This window comes from Xiphophorus hellerii, chromosome 10 (genome assembly GCF_003331165.1).
Source record: "Xiphophorus hellerii strain 12219 chromosome 10, Xiphophorus_hellerii-4.1, whole genome shotgun sequence".
Taxonomy (NCBI): Eukaryota; Metazoa; Chordata; class Actinopteri; order Cyprinodontiformes; family Poeciliidae; genus Xiphophorus; species Xiphophorus hellerii.
The window spans coordinates 5752841-5773865 of NC_045681.1; the positions used below are offsets into that span (position 1 = coordinate 5752841).

The 21025-nt window shown below is 39.4% G+C and overlaps 1 protein-coding gene across 1 annotated transcript in view; it reads right to left on the bottom strand.

Moving 5' to 3' along the window:
* Positions 1–10281, bottom strand: part of nrg3b (neuregulin 3b) — a 264283-nt gene extending 254002 nt beyond the window's left edge. The window contains exon 1 of the mRNA XM_032574450.1: positions 8062–10281. Within this exon, the coding sequence (XP_032430341.1) occupies positions 8062–8908 (847 nt within the window). The 5' untranslated portion in view covers positions 8909–10281. The remainder of the gene's footprint in view (positions 1–8061) is intronic.
* Between the last annotated feature and the right edge of the window lie 10744 nt (positions 10282–21025).

The window sequence follows — 21025 nt, forward strand, 5'->3', positions numbered from 1 at the left end:
CAGTCTGACCTCCCTAGAGAAAGAGAGGAACGGGGAGAAAGAGAAACGCAAACTGGATTTATATCTTTGTTTTTAATCCCCCTTACACGCTACACCGGTCATACAGTAGTACTTTGTGCAGCCTTCAAATGGAGCCGGGGGGGGGATGACAACAAACAACAAAAACACAGAGCTTGCATGACAAGAAAAGCACCCTATTGTTTTTTTCCCCATCTCATCAATGAAAACAATCCCCTGTGGCACTTAGGGCACAGCAATGGCAGCTTGAGGCTACACAACTGTGAGATTGTTGCTTTGTCTGTCAAATTCAATTTGGCACTGGCATATTATTACCTCATGTTAATTTAAATCACACCTGTGGATTTTTTTTTCTTAAACTGATATTATTTTAAAACTCCTACATACACTTTTTTTGTTGCTTTTAAATATGAAAAGAAACTTTACATGCACAGCTTATAGCTTATTGTACCCGTACCTGCAGCCACCCAGCATTGTAAGTATGTGGACAGAGAAAGGGGAAGCTAATGTGTACACTTGCAAGACTTTCAATACTTAAAGTGTGCCAGTGGATGACATAACGCCCAACATTGAGCTAACAACAGTTAAATCTTGATATTGCAAAAGATGAAGATTTGTGCATCCTTTCCGGAACAAAGGAGGGCAACTGGAGTTATTAATTTTGCCTGGGGGTTTCCCAGGAGAGCACAACATTGTGGCTTTGTCTCAATAAAACTTCTCTATTGTGTTATGTTGTATCTAATTAAAACAAAGACTAGCAATACAGGAACTTTTATCTTAAAGTTATTGTATTGCTTATATATTGTCTTCTATAATCCTTAAAAGCCTGAATGATTAATGTTATCAAAATAAGCTAATAACCAAATTTATGTTTGTATAACCAGCTATTACACTGTGGCTTGTGGCTTGTATTTTTTGTGATTCCTACCAAATCTTTGAGAAAAGGATTCAGAATTAGACATTGAGGTAAACTAATCAGACATTTGTGGCCAATTTACTACTGTACGATTTTCGACTTCCCTATAGGAGAGGAAGATGTTGCTTTCAGAATGTGTTGTAGTACTCTTCCTGAGTGCTCATTGATTATTTATATTAGGAGCAGAGGTGATGCGACGCTACATGTGTGAGAGAGTAGTTGCTGTACAACAAGGTTTTACTATTACAAAACAATGTCAAAATATACCAGCTGACATTTTAAAACTACTGTAAAATGTCATACCATCTAATATTATTAGTGGTTTACCATCTAATATTATTAGTGGTTTACCATCTAATATTATTAGTGCAGAGTTGGCAGGTCAAACTTTAGTTCATTCCATAGAGCATGTACTGTAGGTCCTTCTGAGATTTCCAAAATTCTGTCGCCATGCAGTTTCTTTAAAGCTTAAAAGAATAAAACAGGGCAATTTTACTGCTCTGCATTTAGCATTTTTGAAATCTGCTCAAAGTCTTGCTTGCTCTTGCAGTCAGAATCTCTGTGCCTCCTCTGACTTTAAAGCTATCTGATGCTGAATATAACTAACTTTATGTATACTTTGCACAAAGTTATTGAATTTCCCTTTGGGATCAATGAGGTATTTTTGAATTTGAATTTGAATTTGTATACACTTTGCTACAAAACTTCTCCACCAAAGTATTATTAGCACTCACGTCTGGTATTTACTGAACAGAAAAATAATCCGATTTTTGAGTTTTGAACTGGCTGACCGCCAGTCAGTCAGAACTAACTAAACTGCACACCTTCTATATTTCTAATAAATCAGACTGAAGCCATTCCATCAATTCATTTTCGCACATCTAACCAAGGCCTAACAACAGAAGCAGCTGTCTTAAGAGGTTTCCAAACCTTTCTCTCACAAGCACACCCTACAGCTCTTTCTAGGGAACACTTGGGCATTCCCAGAACAGCCAAGAGATGTATATCTAGCAAATACTGGAACACATCAAAAGGTGTCCTTCTGGTAGCTAGAGTACAAAACATTTTAACATGAATTCAAAAGGCGTCCTTTCAAGATGCTTATCAAAAAAACTTCCATCTTTCAGTGCAGCACACAGACACTCTAGTCAGTAACTGAATTCCTGGAGGAAGCAAAGGCACCCCATTGAGGAAGTACATCTTGGATGCTTGAATTTGCCATCCCATCTGGTTTGTGATTATATCTTCCAGCTGAAACACACATTAGATGATCAAGGAAGTTCACAGTTTTGCCTCCCAGCTTGGATATTTTTTTCCAGAATTATGTCAAGAGTGCATTTCAATAAAGCTGCCTCAGAGTCGGGCAAGTGCCTGACTCTGCTTTCTTGCAAACAAACGTGAAGCATGTGTAACCAGATATGAAGAAATACAGAAGTTTACAATTCCTTAATTATAACGTTCCTATCGTGTAAAAACTATTTCCCAGAGAAAGCATCGCTGGAGGCTTTTATTGACAGTAATCAGAAAGAAAAGTCTCTATTGGCTGCATGGAACTTGTGTTGTGATTCCCCTTCCCTGCCAGTTTCTCTGCTCCACTGGACAGCTAGCTAAAAAAAGGCCACTACATCTTTCTCATACTTATAAAAAGGGGCAAACTAGACTGTTTGGAAACTACTGAGCATCTTTTATTAAGATAAGGTTGTTGCATAAACCACAGTTGACACGTTTCAGTCGGTTTGGCAAGCTGTTTTTAATAAATGCATTTCGACTTTCATTTACATTTTTGTTTGCTGATGATTTTTTTTTGTTTGTCCAAAATCAATAAGCCATGTTACTTTATTTCAGTTAATATATAATAATATATTACAAATGTCATATTATCCTGTACCCAATCCAAAAGTGCTTAAAGAAAGTATTGCTTTATTATTATTGATGATGCTTTTATGCTTCATATGACTCATACCTTGTACCCACGATTTAATTAGTATGCAATTCAAGATCCAGATAGTGTGTCTAATACTCACATTTAATTTAAATATTGTGGTCATTTCTACACCCATCCTATTTTATCAGTTTTTAAATGTGTTCCATTGTATTACTTTGACACCTTTCATTCTTCTTATGTGCGTAGCGCCTTATGTTTACATGTCTTACCCTAATACCAACCTGCAGGGAGACGAGCAAAGGGAAACCACCCTTGGACTGCAGGTCTAATATTCATAAACACTGTGTTTATTCATCAATATGCACTGCTGCCGTTTTAAATAAATTTATACGAAATTTAATGGAGAGTTAGACTATAAAAATGTCTCATTTTAAATGGATTGGATGGAAAACCCTTATTAGTGCATCCCTTGAATAAAGTAAATATAAGCAAGCTCAGTTTGTTCAATGGCAAACACCTTTAAATCTATTTATGAAACAGTGCAACTAATTCAAGTGCCTTGGTATACAGCTGATCATTCAGAACACTTGCCAAAGCAAAGCATTTTTATTTGCTAAGTTCCTAAAATCCCTACTGTTAATATTTCATAGCTGTTGTTTCAGTTGACTGATTTACAGTGGTTCTGTTGGTTTGCATCCCTTCTCTCTTTATTCCAAACTCCTGCACAGCTTGAAGACGTTCCCTTTGTGCAAAGCCGTTGATGTAAAATGCAGTGCTTCCTGCATATCATGGTGCTGACTGACTCGGCTGTTTCCCCAGAAACGGGTACGGATTTCACTGAGGAACAACAACATGTTTGAACTGCTTAAAGAAAACCAGAGAAAAAGAGGGGGAAAAAATGAATGCGACTGGTTCTTCACAGGGCTGCAAATGGGCTAGTGATATGTGCATGGAATTTCAACCACTTTTCACCGAGGAAGGTTTCACACAAAACTGAGAAGAGAGCAGAACCGGCCCCAAGCCAACACAGTGTCCAATGGTTTCCCCAACAGGCAGTCATTGTCCACCATTCCATCGCCTGTTATGCCGCACCACAGAACCAAACGGGCTCACGTGACAGTCGAATATGTTACATTCTCACACACAAAAAAAGAGGGGGAAAGAAATCCAATGATAGATTCATGAGTCAGCGCAAGCACATGTTACATGCTCATCTTTTTGTTTACAAGTGTGCCAGTTTTTTGTGCAACTGTCCATATGCTCACGAATGTGAGCTGAGGAGCTCAGTAAAAAGGAAGAGAGAAAGCCGAAAAAGCAGAGCAAAAATAGACAGCGGAATACAATGACAGCAAGCTGACACAATAAACCACAGGGAAAAAGGGAGGAACAGGAGGAAAGAAAACAAAAGGACGAAGTAGAATATTCCGCTATCCCCAACGGACAAAGCTTGTCTTTTAGAACACAGACTAATTTAGACTTTAACCAAGAGCAATCTTTACAAGAAAAAAATATTCTTTTACCACCACCTAATGGATTTATTGTGTAGATTGCCTGAAACCTGAGACTTTACCTCACTGCAAGTATTAACACAGGACATGAATCAAGATATGACTTTACTGAAGGCAAAAACAAATGCACCTGAAGATATGTTTTACAGAACATTTCATCATCAAGCAGGCCTTTTCATATGTATCATTTTAGATTGGCTGCACTGCACATCCTGAAGGCTTTTCAAAAGCATTAAATGAAAATGAATATGAGCTGTGCTGGTAACTGATTTCTGATTTTCTCTGATCTCAACAGTTATTTTTTCTAAAGGATACTATAAACTCACTTGTTTAACTTAGGCTTTACTTCAATAAGTAAATACACCAATACAACAAACACTAACCACAAAAACTGCTTTGCAACTTTCTTGATCTAGGTAGTGGTTCTAAAACCAGCAGTAAAATAAGGAGTTAATAGATTATCCCCATTTTTTTTTTGCAACAAACAAAGACAGAACAAACATGTTTGTTGGTGGATTAAATTGTTTCAGTTTTGAGCTGCCTATTTAATCTCAGGCAGCAAGATCTTTTTTTTTTTTTTGCCACAACCAAAGGTCAAGCAGTGCAGTAACCTTTCAATTCATCACTAAAAATAATATGTTTTTCTCAAGGTAATTATATCCTTTTAAATATAACATTATTGTTCAGTGGTTTCAAATTCTACATCTTCAAATGGTACACATTGAAAAAGGACATTTGAAAATTCTGGGCTGTACAAAGACTTACAAAGACAGAAATAGGAAATTATTCTTCAAAAATATCTTGGAACAACACAACTATTTTGATTTGTCTAGTGAATCTATTATAGCCTAACTACTTGTGAGCTAGCTAGCTGTAATAAAAGACTTTACAAACTTGTTTAAGTTTTCTATCTACAATTTGTTTTACATTTTTGAAAGTGCTACAAAAATAGAGTATGTAGAAATGATTGAAATGGCCATCCTTAAAGAGGAAGTTCGGAATTTTTGTAGCAAATTTCTGTCAAAAGGGTATTAGCAGTTATTATCTTACCTGCAGCAGATAACTCTCGTCTTCTTCACTGAGCTCAAATCTGATTAATTTGACACAGAGGCTGAAGCTAATTGCTAGTCAAAGAGGAACCAACACCAACATGGCCTTTCACTGTCTGAAAACAATTTAAATGTCAAAATTTTCTCTTGTTTCATGGAGCATAAACCATCACCGCTGACCCTCCCCTGCCTGTTTCTGTGTTGTCACTCAGCTGAAAAAAGGTTTCCACGGCTATCTTTACATATTTCATATCAATTCCATTTCTGTTTATTTATACAGCACCAACTCACACAAACTTTACAAGAGCAAAAGAAAATTCACTTCAGTCACACAAACATTCCAAATTGTCCAAGTTATCAAACGGTACATTAAGTTCAGTTAATTACCCAAATTAGTTCAAAAAGCTCTCTAAGGAAAGTCAGCAGATCGCCTCGAGTCATTGACTTGCAAATAACTGTGAGCCATAAGTCACTCTTATCAAAGTAATGGCATTTTGAAACAATAGTTGGTCAGCTAAAACCAGCAGGTTTAACATTTCAGATGAGGTCAACTGCAAGCAATTGTTCTAGGCAGAGTAGACCAGCAACAAGATATGATTCTCCACCAAAGCAGCACTGAAAAACTAAAAATGTAAGGGTTTTTTTATATATTTTGCTAAAGTCTAAAATCTAAATAAATGTTACAGTGGATGTAGTGCAGCCTCCCAGCTAATCAAGATTTAGAAGACATGAAGATCCCAAAAGATTGATTGTTTCTAATACAAGTATCATATAAAATGTTTCCACAGAACCTCACTTCACAAATTTTGAGCTATCCCTTTAGTTTTCCATATCTTAAAAAAAAAAAAAACTAATACAAACTAATTAGAGATGCTAAGAAATGGTTTCTATTGATTCTGTTGGTTGTGTTATGGTATACTGAAGTGTTGCCTACTGGCAGACTGATAATAGACAACGTGATTAGCGAAAGCAAGGAGACTAAAATGAAATGCTATCCCTCAGTAAAAGAAACTGAGGAACAAGAAGAAAAAAATCTCTAATGTTTTAAATTCTTTAGTTACAAAGATCCGGTTTACTAAGAATGTGTTATCGTGTGAGGTCCTTGGCCTTTCATAGTATACAGCACAAACAGATGCTTCCTGATGTTCACCCGAGGGAGCTTCTCATTCTGGCAGCTTTCAGCTGTTTGGCAGCTCTTTGGCAAGTGATGTAATTGACTCCAGAGCAGCGGATTATTTTGCAGGAGGAGTCTGAGGACTGTCTATGGCTATATAGAGCTGGCTTGGCTGAAAATATCTAGCCCTAGGATAAAAAAATAAATAAAAAATTGTCACCTGATCACTGTTTGCTGGTGGAATCAATGCCGCTGATACATCCAGCTGATAAATGAGAGGGTTGCACGTAGTGAATGCAGACATTTAATCTGTACGAGGAATGTGGAGAAATCAAGGTTTCAGTTTTCATCTCAACACATTTTTTGTTGTTAAATGAAAAGCCATTTCATGTTGCATCCCTTTGATGACTCCTCTTACAGGAAGCTGAGATGAAAATGTAAGTCAGGAGTCAAAGAGTCTAAAAAGACCATTTCTACACAGTCATATCCACTACTCATCACACCACTCACATCCTGCCCCACCCACATCTTGCAGAAATTTTGCAAGATGTTGAAAACATGTTCCTTGTGGAATTAACAATTGTGGAGTCTTCTTTCTTTAGCACAATAAAACATATGCAAAACTCTCAGCTCTCCTGCTTTGTACCCTCTATCTCCCTCAAGCCTTTCCCTTACTTAGGCCCCTCCATCTGTTTTTTCCTCTCATCTCGCAGCCCCCTCTCTTCGTTCTCCTTCTTTGTTATGCTTCTTGCATTCGAGTCCTTCATTCGCCATCCTCTTTAACTTTGCTGTTTTTCAAAGGGTTTCTCTTCCTTTCCTCCCGTTTCTGTTCCCTCTCCACTTGTCCTCTGATACCCTATTCTCTTCCCCATATCCATCTTACTTCCCTCAGCGCCTCCCCCTCCCTGCCTCACACCCCGTATCTCCCTGCAGTGTAAAGCAGAACCTGCGACATTCTGCTAAATAGGATATGTGGCCTTGCTATATCTGATTCCTCAAGACAGGAGGTGAAAGCTAAACTCTCTCCTACCTTGACACCTTACAAGCTTGTGGTATTTATTTTTATTACATAAATAAACCAACCTTGGTCAGACCACATATTGCAAAGTTTCAACATTTCAGATCTGGCAACAACAAAACCAAATGTTATCTGTTAGATAAAGGGCTGTCTTCAAAGGTACTTTTACAATTGTAGAAATAAGGAAGAAAAACCCTCTGAAAGTAAGATTCATATCAGATTAATGTATAAGGTACAGTTAAAGATGAATGGGGTGAAACCACAGAGAACGCACCTTATATCAGCTTGTGCTAATGAATATGATTAATATTAAGCTACTGGACTATCCACTACCCATGTGGATGAAGAAGGAAATATAAATGTGATTAATCCACGAGATTAAGCTGTAATAAGGCGTACCAAAGATAATAGGGTTCTTTTACACAGCAACCCTGTACTTATTGCCACAGAAGCCCAAGAGCTCTTCTCACACACTCATGACGAGTTGCACACATAACCTCACAGCACTACACTCACTCTTACCAGCACCTGTGACCCAAAAATCTGGACTTACGAGTTCTGAAGCGGTGGTGTGGGCGTGTGACCGGGCCCTTCCCTTGGCGCCCATGATTCCAGCGGGACGTGGGCTTCATCGGAGCTGCCGGCTGAGAAGTTGTGGTCGGCTGTACCTTGGCGTTGTTCTTAGCAGTCGCTGTCGTGGTGGTGGATGTGGTGGTGGTGATAGTAGGAGGAATCTGTCCCGGTTTTGAGTTGGCAGCTCCGTTCCGTCCATTGGAAGTGCTGCTTCCCTTCTTGACAGTACCGCGAGGTGTGACCTCCTTACCACTGGGCGCTGGGGTGAGACGGGTGGCACGGGTAGCAGCGGTGGTGACTGCGGTCCCACTGACTCGGGTTCCGACTCGATTGTGCAGATGCGGGGCTCGGTTGCTGTCCCCATTGGAGCTGCTGCCATTTGCTGAGTGGTTTGCTGGTGGACCAGATCGAGTTCTTGGTACTGGGGCGGTACCATCCGCTGCGAGCGGCGTGGTCGTTGAAACCATTGCAGTTGTGGATGTGGCTAAAGACGTGGTAGCAGTGGAAACGTCAGGCCCCTTGGGCATGGCACTGGGTTTTGAGAGAAATATGGGGTCTTGGCCATTGATACTTTTGGGATCAACCAGATCTGTGGGGACATAATCTTGCACAGAGCCAACCACAATCCATTTGAGCAGCATGAGGCTGAGTCCCAATCCCACAAATCCCATCACCAGGGGTACAGCACACAGCCAGGTCTGCTGGCGAGGCCACACAGCACACGGACCACAGCGCAGAGGGCCCGGGGCTCTGGGGGATGCTTGTTCAGCCCCTGGCTCCTCCAGCGTCATGGCTGCCAGAGTGCTTGCACCAGAACGCTCACTCATCCTGCCACAGCTTTTTTTTCTCTCTTTTTGTCTGTCAGAGTGTTTGGGAGGTCAAACAGGTGGCCTAATGATACATAGGCATATGTAAAGAAGATGGGGTGGAGAAGGGATGCTGCACATTTTACGAGCGTACACACAGTATGTTTACAGCTTGAATACCGACATGCACAGATGGAAAAACCAAGCAGACACAATCCACTCACAGTCACGTTCTAATTAAAAGCTGGCTCTGCACTCAAATGCATTCAAAAGCAACATAACCTACACTCCCTCTGGCGGACAAGTAACCAAACTCTCTCACACACACGCATACGCTCACATTCAAACGCTCACGCAATAAGAACACAAACGCATGATGATATTCCAACTTCCCAGGAGCATACAGGTTATGGGCAGGTGAGCCAAGTAGGAGGAGGAAGGGTAAGGAGGAGGGGGGAAAGGGCGCTTCACTGTAGTGCGGCGCAAATGAAGCGGTGATAAATCCGAGGATGTTTCACTCCAGTGTTAAAAAGGCGTCCCAAATATTCATATCGATCCTTCAGACTGGAGCTGTAAATCCATGTGAATGTGAGCGCACTAACACCAACATCGAGCCAGGACGCGGCTGCAGCCTTTTCCTCTGTACACTGGATGATTATCGGCCGCATGGAGGTCCTTAAAAAAAAAAAAAAGCAAACCTCTTTCGCTCCTAGATGTCAGACGAGTTCCTCTCACTCTCTATATTTAAATATATACAGAGGAAAAAAAGCGTGCCGTCGTCACTTGTCTTTGCAGGTTGTCTCAACTTTTCACCTAAAAGCCCCTCTCAAAGGTAAGACCACTCGTTTCAGATGACGGTATAATATTTAGAATAATCCAAGCCGGGAGAGAGCCACGAATCTGAAACGATGCGGCTCAGAACGGACCTGAAGCGATCTGGCAAGAAGACTGAAGAGGGGGTGATGTTTGTTGCTGGCAAAATCCAGCTGATCCAGGTCCAGTCTCCAGGCGCTGGCCACCCCCGATCGGATTATTTCCCGCACGTCTCAGTTTCCCGTCTTGATGATAGAGGGGAGGAAAAAATATATAAAACATATTTTAAAATGACAATTCTGCGAGTTGTCTACCCTCCTCTGCATTCCCACGGAGGTGCGAACAGCAGAAGGGGTGACGGAGAGAGAGAGAGAAGAGGCGAGGAAAGGGGTGGGTGAGAGAAAGAGAGAGAGGGAGGGGGCAGCTGCTCTGAAAAATGATGCGGCGGTTGCTGTCGGAGGCTGCAGACTGAAGGAGAGAGACGGAGAGGAAGCGAGAGAGGAAAGCAGGATGAAAGGAGGGGAGGCTCGCTTAGGCTGCGGTGAGAGACCAGGGCTCCTACCCATCCGGTCCTAGATACTCCAAAGTGACGAACAGCGGCTGGCCCCTCCTGAAACTCACTTATACATACTTACTAAAAAGACAGATTGGATTAAGAAAATATTCCGTTTGATTGGAGTAAGAAAGGTGGAGGGAGGGGTGGGGGGGTGAAGCAAGAGCAAGCTCTGCAGCTGATGCAGATATGGAGGCAGAGCAGAGCAGAGAGAGGAGGCGGCATCAACAGCAGCAGGAACAGGAAAGGAGAGGAGAGGCGCTTCCATAGTGGACACACCCCAGGGAACGCTGAGATCCAGGGATGGAAAGAGAGAGAAAGAGAGAGGAGGAGGAGGAGAAGAAGAGAAGAAGCACCACCCCGATGTCTCTCCCACAGTCAGCACACACAAGCGCAAACAAACCAAACACCGGGGTTTTATAATTTACAGGCGAGCTCCAGCACCATACTTCAACTTGATACTTCCATGGGCAGCACTAGATAAATGCCTTATTTTACAGTTCAGAAGGGAGTAAGGCTTTAGGCTCAAAGCCAGGCAGGCTTTTATGGGAAGTTCGTGGGCATGAGGTAAAAACAATGTCACAGCAGAAACTGCAGCAGGTACCAAAACAGGTTATGAATAAGGCTTTATGATTAAAACCCTTTTAACATTGATAAAAGAAAAAATACATTTGAAACTGGTGCAAAGATTTTCCCAACTCTTTCCTGACCATTTCAGTTCAATAACTCATATGCTTGCATGTACAACGCAGATTTATTTATTCACAAATTAAAGGTGCTAGCAGTGATGGCTACATGTGGCCCCTCTTTCTGCAGCCACTCAACCCACCACACATCTATGCTTTTTACAGAGAAACAGAAGCACAGATCTAAAATGCATACAAATGGTAAAGATGATAAATATAAAGAGATATGCAGCTGAAACCAAATATTTAAATGCACCTTAGAAGTTTAGCAGTTTTTCTCACCATCTTACATTAAATCAAACTAAACTTTTCCTATGGTCACATCGAACTTTGTTTTCTGTTCTCTTGTTGCATAGTGAGAAAAAAAAGTTATTACTTTATTTTTTGTGTGTCATTGGAAAGTCAAAGGAACTCAGGCAAGATATCTGGAAGAGAATTGCAGACCTTCAGAAGTGTGGTTCATCCTTTGGTACAGAAAGAAATGTTTTGGTGTGAAATGGGAGCATCAACACTGGAACAAAAGCAAAAGACTGAATAGAGTGTCAATATCTATGTGTCTTATACCAACATTTGCTTAAATGCCACTTACAGAGGAGAGGCATTTGTTACTCCAAAAGCAACATAAAAATCCAGATTACAGTTTGTTAATGCAAATACCTTTATTTTTCTGGAGACATGTTATGTGCTCTGAACTTAAAGCAAAGTGTTTGGCCATAATAAGCATTGCTACAGAAAACAAAGTCAGTCTTTTGGACTCCCAGCTACAAAACCCTGACTGCAGTCACATAGAAAATTTATGGGCAGAGCTGAAAAGTCTTGTGCTGGCAAGAGAGTCTACAAACCTGAGAAAGTTACAGCAGCTGGGTCTGTCCTGAGAAACGGGAATAATTTATAGCAAACCTTTGTGTGAAGCTGAAGGAAACATACTCAGAACGTTTGACTTGAAGTCATACAGATTGAAAGGCAATTCTACCAAGTATTAATCTCCAGGACTAATGTCTCAGCAAGATCTAGAGAAACTCATCTACGCTTTTATCTTTAGTTGTATTGATTACTGCAACAGCGTCTTCACAGGTCTGTCCAACAAATCAATCAAACAGCTGCAGCTGATCCAGAATGCTGCTGCTCGCGTTCTCACTAAAACCAGGAAGATAGAGCACATAACACCAGTTTTAAAGTTCTTACACTGGCTCCCTGTAGCTCAAAGAATAGACTTTAAAATACTGTTGTTAGTTTACAAATCACTGAACGGCTTAGCACCACAATACATTAAAGATCTGCTGTTGCTGTATCAACCTTCCAGACCTCTCAGGTCTTCTGGTTCTGCTCTGCATCCCCAGAACCAGAACCAAACGAGGAGAAGCAGCATTCAGCTTCTATGCACCACAAATTTGGAACAAACGTCCAGAAAACTGTAAAACAGCTGAAACACTGAGTTTCTTTACATCTAGACTAAAAACCCACCTGTATAGAGTTGGATTTGAAACGTAATCAATTACAAATTTAATGATGGCACAACAATCAAAACATTGCAATGTTTTGATTGTTGATTCTATGTTGCATGACTTTGTCTTTGTTATGATGTAAAGCACTTGCTGAAATGTGCTATACAAATAAAATTTGATTGATTGATTGATTAAGGGAAAATTATTCACGTTTCTGTATTTCTCAAAGACAGTGAGCTTTTTCAATTAGAAACCCTTAAAATCTTGGTATGTAGCAAATAGAAATTATTTTGGTATGTAGTAACTGACCCAAAGTAGAAAAACATTGTAATGTGAGTCTAATACTGTAGAAGCTTTGACATCATTAAGCAGCAGTGGTGTATAACATGCTTACACTGTTACCACTAAGTGGGTTCATATTTAGTAACAGGACATGCAAATACTGTTCTTAATAGGAAATTTTCTCTGGGATTCTATGGACCATCTTTGCTTTTTTGACTTATGTTGCAGAGATATGTCACATAGAAAAGTGAAAGGTTCTGGGCATGTTGCCCCTTCACCATTCTGTACCTGTGCAGTTTTAGTCTTTTAGTACCAAACTGTTCTGAGGATATGTTGTTTCTGTTTTTACTACTTATGGCAAAGTAGTTTTCTATAATTTATTTACAGCATACAACAATAATGTGGTTATGTCTCCAAAGAATAACATATTCCATCAAGGAGGAACAGATTGTCAAAGTGGAAGCAAAAAATGAGGGTAGAAATTGACAAAGGGGCAAACTGACCTGGAGTCAAAGGGAAGAAATCGTACAAGGCTAACAGCTAGCAAGACGGACTCTTTATTTTAGCTGAATTAGGTTTTAAATAATTCGGAGAGAGGTGGGCAGTTAATAAAAGATAAAATCTTATCCAACTGATTCTAACATTGTTGGTTTGACTTTTCTTAACTTGTAAAATGGAAGAATTGTCTCACTAGCACTTAGCCTTCAATTCCTTTGAAGATTTCACTTTTCTACAAATTCACATTTCAATATGATATTCGTCTATGACTGATGATAATGAATCAGTGGCTGAGAACACAGTCTGAGCTCAGGGACTGACAAAAGGCAGTGACAAGTTTCTTTTGTCTTGCGAAACCGAATCAAGTGAGCGGACACCCGTAAGAGATTAGTAAAAGGTTGGGAAGTTATTAGGAAGTATATCTGGTAGCATAATATTAATTCATTCTTTTTTTATTACCCACACACATTGCTAGGTTAGTGGTATGGGTGCTCATTTATGCAGCTGGTGGTTATTTATGGCATAAACGCAAGCAGAAGGCAGTGTTTCGTATTTCTGTGTGTAAGAAAGTATGTCAAATCTTTCTGGTCAGGATAACTGTTATAAAATTAAGGTAAATCAAAAGAATAATATTCTCTTCAATCACTAATATTTTTACTTTTTGCAGCACTTTACTGTAAGATCACACAATGACTGTGACATTTTAGGTTTTAGGAAGACCATTGGTGACATGTTGTCTCTTACCTCAATTTCTCATGTAAATCATTGGTTTCTGTGCAAATGACTTTCCAATGCCAACAGTGGCTGTTTAATGGTACATAAAAAGCATTTGAGAAAACTGCTACGGCAGTTTTAAGAATAGAGCTCTTTTAAAAAAAGCATATTCAACTTATCTTCTGTCTCCTCTCTGACTATCAGTTAGCTTCATCCTCCAGGACCAATCCTAAGACTCCAAGAGAAGTATCTATTCAAGGTATGCAGAGTCCCACATCAAACATTCTGAGCAACTGGTCTCTGTAAATTGCTGGTAGATTAAGTATGCAAGCAGTTGGTGTCTTTTGTCTCTGTATATTTGTTTTAACCATTATTTTACTAGGAAGTCGCTTGAGATAAAATTTCTTTTTTTCAAGGGAGACCTGGTCAAGAGGCTCACCGGTGTGTTGTGTATGCATCAATAACTAAAAGGTACAGACAACTAAAACATAATATTTGCTTGACTACTCAGAAAATAAAAATACCAAAAATAGAATGTAGGATTAAGAGTTCATAAAATAATTTAAAAGGGCTTGAGTGTAGCATTTCAACAGCTTTTAAGAAGAATTTAAAATTCATTGATGGGAATACATTGCTGTATTTTAATGACTTTTCCAAATTACTCCAGAAACAAATTGTAGAGGATCTTTGTATGAAAAAGTTGTTTTTTTAAAACAATTTCTGAGCAGATTTTGGACAAATTGAGAAGAAGCTGATGTGATGGGTGGGTATTATGTCCACAGCAGACTGGAGACATGAAACGAAGCAAATATGAAGGTTGCTTGCCCAAGGCAGCCATATAAATGAATACAAGCCAGTGTTTTTGCCTTCTTTGTTTCAGTGAAGGCCACGAAAGCAGGGTATACAGTTACAGTGTTATTGCAATCTATTCGGTGTGTATCCTGCCCCTTACTCAATGACTGGGGAGGGTAGGGACCAGCCTGACTCTGTGAGGATTCATCAGATTTAGAAAATAGTTCCTAGGAATAATGTGCTGATTGTTTTTATACAGCAGAGATCTAAATGTTTTGTAAATTCATAAAAAATTGAATCCAACTACATTTCATTAAATGCAGTTGGAACTGAACTTAAGGCAATCAGTTTATACAGAATCATTTCTGGATGAAAATTATTTTATTGGAACTTAAAGAAAATTTCAGTTCCAGTTATTTTAATTAGCCATTAAAAAAATAATGGCTAATCACGTAATTTTCCTATTTTAAACCATTAGAATATATTTTTAAATTACCATTGACATGAAACACTCATCACAATCTCTTCAGTTCCCTAATAGCTTCACTCCGATATCACCGTCTTTTGATTTCACCTCTAAATCTAAGAAAAGTCAATAATCATTGAAGCATGGTTGATGAAATATCAATGACACACTTAAATGCAACTAGAATATAAAAGTATTTTTGATATTAAACTGAATTCAGCCTGGTTCATAAAGCAGAGAAATTTAGAGTTTGGTAGAAGATTATGTTTCTTTTTGCTTTAGGTTAGGTAGGAATGTGGTATTATTAAGCAAATCCATCTTTTTCTTCTACAAGCATTTTCTATACATCCACAAAAACCCACAGGCCTTTACACAAACTCCCAACAACATCATCCTTTTCAACAATGAAATGCCTGTGGCCCAGAGCAAAATAAAAAAATGTAGATAAATTCAAACTTACATTTCCCAAATTACACCACAATTATGCCATCTTAAATGCAGTTCTCTCAGAACAAGGATTTGCATATACCCTAGGGTCAATTTCTCAATTGATTTTCATAAATAACTTCAAATGACTAACACTTTTGAAGCAATATGACATATTCATGCTTATTCATGTTTCCACACAGATCACATTTTCATTAGGGGCTTTGCTAATGTGCATGAAAAGTCTTGACTGCATTGTTTACTGCTTCAGGACTATAGAGGTAATGTCCCGGTCTGATGATTCCTTTGAACTTGACAGGCCGTCGACAGTCATTCCCTCCCAGGAATTTTTTGCAGCGCAGTTTACCCCTCCGAAGCATTTGAAGATTCTAAGGGAAGAAAAATATTCAAAGCATTGAAATATTGGCTTCAATTGCGTGGCACTTTGTGTTGTCTTTCTCCTTTTGAAGAGTGAAAGAAAAGTTTCCTTGAGTTTTGCTCTGGAGGGTATAGCTCATTCACAAACAATGAGCCATGAAGACAATAGAAATGTTGACATTTGGCATATAAATACATTTTAATATCTTTTGTATTATTAATGGGCTGCACAGTGGGGTAGCTGTTAACAATGCTGCCTTACAACAAAACGGTATTGGGTTTGAATCCCAGCCTGGGAGTCTTGTGTAGTTTACATTTTCTCCCTGTGTGTGTGTGGGTTCTCTCTGGGTACTTTGGATCCCTAACAAAGACCAAAAACATGACTGTTAGGTTAATTGGTTTCTCCAAAGTTGTCCTTAGTTGTGGGTGTGTGTGTGTGTGGGGGTGGGGGTGTGTGTGTGTGTGTGTGTGTGTAGGATGGTTTGTCCTGTGCATGTTCATGGCTGTAATGAGACTAAATGTGAAAAAGTTAAAGAGGAATAAATATGTTTGCAAAGCACTGTAATCTGTGTTAGTCGTCCAGTAGTTTTGCCGTGGTTTGACTCGGCTTGATAATACAATCAGTGACCTGGTCAGATGCCTTTAATGCTCCTCATTCCCTAGTAAGGAGTGAGCAATACACTACCACTGTCTGGAGGGAGCCATTAAGGTCACTAGTTTGATAAATGTCCACCGGCATCTGTAAAAGTTCATCTTGTTGCTATTCCACTTATCCCAGTCCTGGAGGGTTGTCAGTAGAGGGAGATATGATTTCATCTGTTCCAATCCCCTGGGTGTCTCCTCGTGCAGGAATATTTATGGCTTCATGAACTGTTGGTCAGAAGCAGGCAAGGGCACAGAAAGTGGTAGAGCCAAAGCACCAATTCCACACACACCTCCTGCTCCACCTTATTTTTAGTTCTGAATCAGTGTTTCCCCTTTTCACTCCCTCCTGTCTACACCACAACATCCTGTAATATAAAGCACAGCAGCCTCCGCAGCTACTAACACCGCTGGCAAAGTGTCAAAAAGGCAACAACATAATCTCTCACTAAAAAGCTTACTGTAATTTTCTGAACGTGAGCTTTGGATATTTTTTTAACCTTCCTCACCATCCTGCTCACTCTGCCAGTCTGTCCTTATTCAGCCTCGCTGGCCACAGTTTCAGGTCTTTTGAATTCTTTTAATGGCTGTAGACCTCAACAGATTTTGGAAATTTGATTTTTTCTTATTGCCATTTCCTAACTTGTACAGATCTACACTCATAATCAGCCTTAACTAACAGGTGTTATTGTCTTTATTTTGCCCAATGTGTTTTTTTTATCCATGTGTTGTTGTTTTTTATGTGTTTTTTATTCCTGGTATTTTAAAGAGCTTACATTGTCTTACAAGATTCTGAGGAATATGGGAAGGGAAACACCCAGAGATTCAGAGATCCTCTTCCATAAGCAACAGTGGGCATGATGTCACTTTTTACAAATGCATCCTTTGCTTTTCACCAAACCAATATGAAGTATTGTAAATAATGATGCTCTTGTCAACGTCTGCCAGCATCCTTTCGAGGTGTTTTGTTCCTGTTCTGGGGTTGATATGCATGTTTTACACCAAATCATGTTTGTCTCTGGGACACAGAACCTTCTGATGGCTGCATATTCTCAAATATTTGGTGCAATTTAATGTCAGACTGCGACAAAATGATGTCATATAGAAACAGATATACATAGAGATGTAGATAGTGATGTACTGTACATATATACTGTAACTATCAGTGGCATGTTAAAATGTTTATTTATTGAAATGAAAATAGTAAATTAGTTAGCTTCTGTAAATCTTGTGGCAGCCCTTCCAGCACCAGCCCCTTTGGAATAACGGCAGCAGTGGGGTTCCTTTGCTAATTCAACTCACTTTGGAGGCAACCTCTATCACTCTATAGATTATTAGAGTTTGTATAGTATTACAAAATTATCCTCATTTTCCATTGCTGGTGTGTGTTGGAGCTCCACAGGGGAGTCGCCGTTTAACAAGACTGATCTGTGCAACTTGTGGATGCATAACCCCGTGAACATCAGGGAGGAAATGCCTCTCTCCCACTGTGCTGGAGCTAAATACAGAATCTGAGTACCAGAAAATAATATATGCTGAGTATTAGCTGGGAGCTAAATGTTAAGGGTTGGCAAACACTCCCTTATTTGAAAGAGAGAAAAGAGTTTTGCTTTGGACCGACCTTGTAGTCACTTTCTGGTGTGAGTGCAGGCAAAAAAAAAAAAGAAAAGAAGGAAAAGAAAACTTAATGGAGCCCTGAACTATTTCCAATAAACCTTTCTCAAATAACATGGTGCTCATATTTTAAGTAATGGTTCAGTAGGAAGTTCTGCACTTCTTCTCTTTCAATTAATGTAATTGGAAAGATCAATTTTCTCCAAAGATGAACTCCAGAATCAGAGTTTTTGCAGAGCAGAGACAGTGTTAACCTCGGGCTATGAGAATAATTAGTTGGTCCAACATTGCTTTGGTCTTCCATTTCTGGTGTTTCTCTGTCAGCTGTGAAAATGTGTTCATTTGAGAAGTGTAGCACCCTTTTCCCGGGTGCCCTCTTTAGAGGGCCTTTCATTTCACTTTTTTAATTTCTGTACTTTCTCCTCATAGCATGAAACTGCCCTTCCCTCCTTGGCCTTCAACACTGAGTAAGATGAGAGTTAATCAAGAGAATCCAGACTGCAACTTGCTCATCCACTTTCAAATCCCTGCTCTTATGGGATCAATCCACTCGCAAATACACTGCGGGTCCTGCTCGCTTGGAGGTCTCCATTTACAAGTCAGATGGGTTACCTGTCAGAGCAGACTCTAGAAGTAAGCGCTTCAAAGCCCTTGTTAGGCAATATGTCTTGTTCTCAAGAGGATTCAGAGTCTTCCCGCTAAATGCTAACATTGACAGAAAGGGAGACAAATTGTCTTGTTACAACATCTTTTACTTTGTGACATTGTATCAGGAGTGAATGAGTGGTATCATTTTCTGCGGGTAGTTTTTGAAAGTGAATTGTTTCATGAAAGAGTGCTTTGAATGGTCTGTATGACTAGTAATGAGACTAGTAAACTAGTAGAAGCATTGTGTTGAAAACAAATATGAACCCAAAAACCATAATTCAGACTGAAGGTTTGCTTGAAAGAAATGCTACGCATGAAAAATAAGCTTTTCCTTGAATCCGTCTGTGTAAAGTTGCAGCTCGATATAGCAGTGAATCATTAACGGGCTGCTAGAATTCTTTTAACTCGGCACAGATACTTGGAATAATGCAATAATTATGCTTCGGGGAAGACATTTTTCAAATGAGTATTTAAAGCTTGAAGACGGATACTTTTAAATGAACAATTTTCCTTACTGATGATCTGTGAAGCTCTGCACAAATCTAAGAGAACCTTTTAACATGAATACGTGTTGTTTTGCTGTGGTTCAGGTAGGGGGGACCGACGGGGAACCAGTGAGTTGGTTTGGTTGGAAACCCATGAAAGTACACCCCCTCACACCTTGGGGCAATTTAGAGTCACTAATTAACCTAACATGCATGTTTTTTGTAGAAAACCAGTGCACACGAGAGGAAACGTGTGCTCAGGGAGAACATGTTAGAGCTGAAACAGCAGTTAGCGAATGCAAATCAACAAGATACAAAGGGCTGTCCAGGGTGCTGATCCTGAAAGCCAAACAGCAGCAAAACTCTCACAGCAAGAAAACTCCTACACACTTTCAACAGTGTTTAAGTCCCTTGAACTATTTTTTCTCCACATTCTTCCACATTCCACACAAAATTATAGATGTATTTCATCGGGATTTATGTAACAGACCAAAGTAGTGTATAGATCTGAAGTTAAAAGAAAAGGATACAACACTTGGTTTTCACACAGTTTACAAGTCAGGGTGTGTAAAGAATGCCTTGCATGTTTTTCCCGGTCATTAAGTCTTTACTTGCTGGATCTACCTTTGCTGCAATTACCTGCAAGTCAGTTATAGTGTGTCTCTACCAGCTTTGTGGAATATAAAGACTGAAATTGAACAAGGATTTTCAAGTCTTGGTACAGTCTCTAGGATGGCTTTAGATCTGACGTGTTCTAACATGTCAATATCCGTTGAAACAAACTACTACACTGCAGCTCTGGCTGTATATTTAGGGTCACTGCCATGAAGGATGATGACCTCCACTTCAGTCTCAAGTATTTTCCAGCCTCTGTCAGGCTTACTTCCAGTATTGTTCTGAATTTAGCGCCATCTATCTAGCTATGAAATGACCAGGCTGATCTGACTACTTTGTGTTGGTCTGTCACACAAACTCCCATTAAAATACGTTGAAGTTTGTCAATGTAATGTGAAAATATCAAAAGGTTTTCAGGTTATTATACATTTCCCCATTTGGCAGGAACCGCAATGCTTTTTTAACTTCTACTGAACAGCAAATGACAAAATTTATTGTTACTTCGAGATATTAAACAACCTCAGTAATGAGATAACATACAACCCCAAGTACTGTTTTACCTAATTAGGTCTAATTATGTTCGATTTTAATGATGCATGAATGCTTTGCTGTAGTGATTAAAATACTTGGATCAACATGCCACCATAATAAGAACGTAGCTAAAGGGGATCCAAATTCTTTATGAATGCACCTTAGAAGGTTTCTCTAAAGCTGTTTTTTCACTAAGGTGCAGCAGACAGACAATCTTAAAGCTGCAGCAGTAATTAAATCATCAGAGGGAATGAAGAAGGCCATATTTATTGCATTTTGCTAAGCCGACTATGTTAGAGACTTATAAACAGAATCACCTGTGATCAGATGCTGTTGCTTAAAGCTGTTAGTCCAACTTTCCTAATCCTCTTGAAAACAACTCTTTACTTATCTTATAGCAGAGGAGTGTTGCTGTGTAGAGAATGACAGTAAAACCTGAGGTAAAGGGTTTCATGCTGTTGTGCCTTACTCTAAAAATGGCGCCTTTTGTTTGAAGTGGTATATTTCAGATGGTACAAAGTTTGCACAGCTAAAGAATTTATATTTTCCA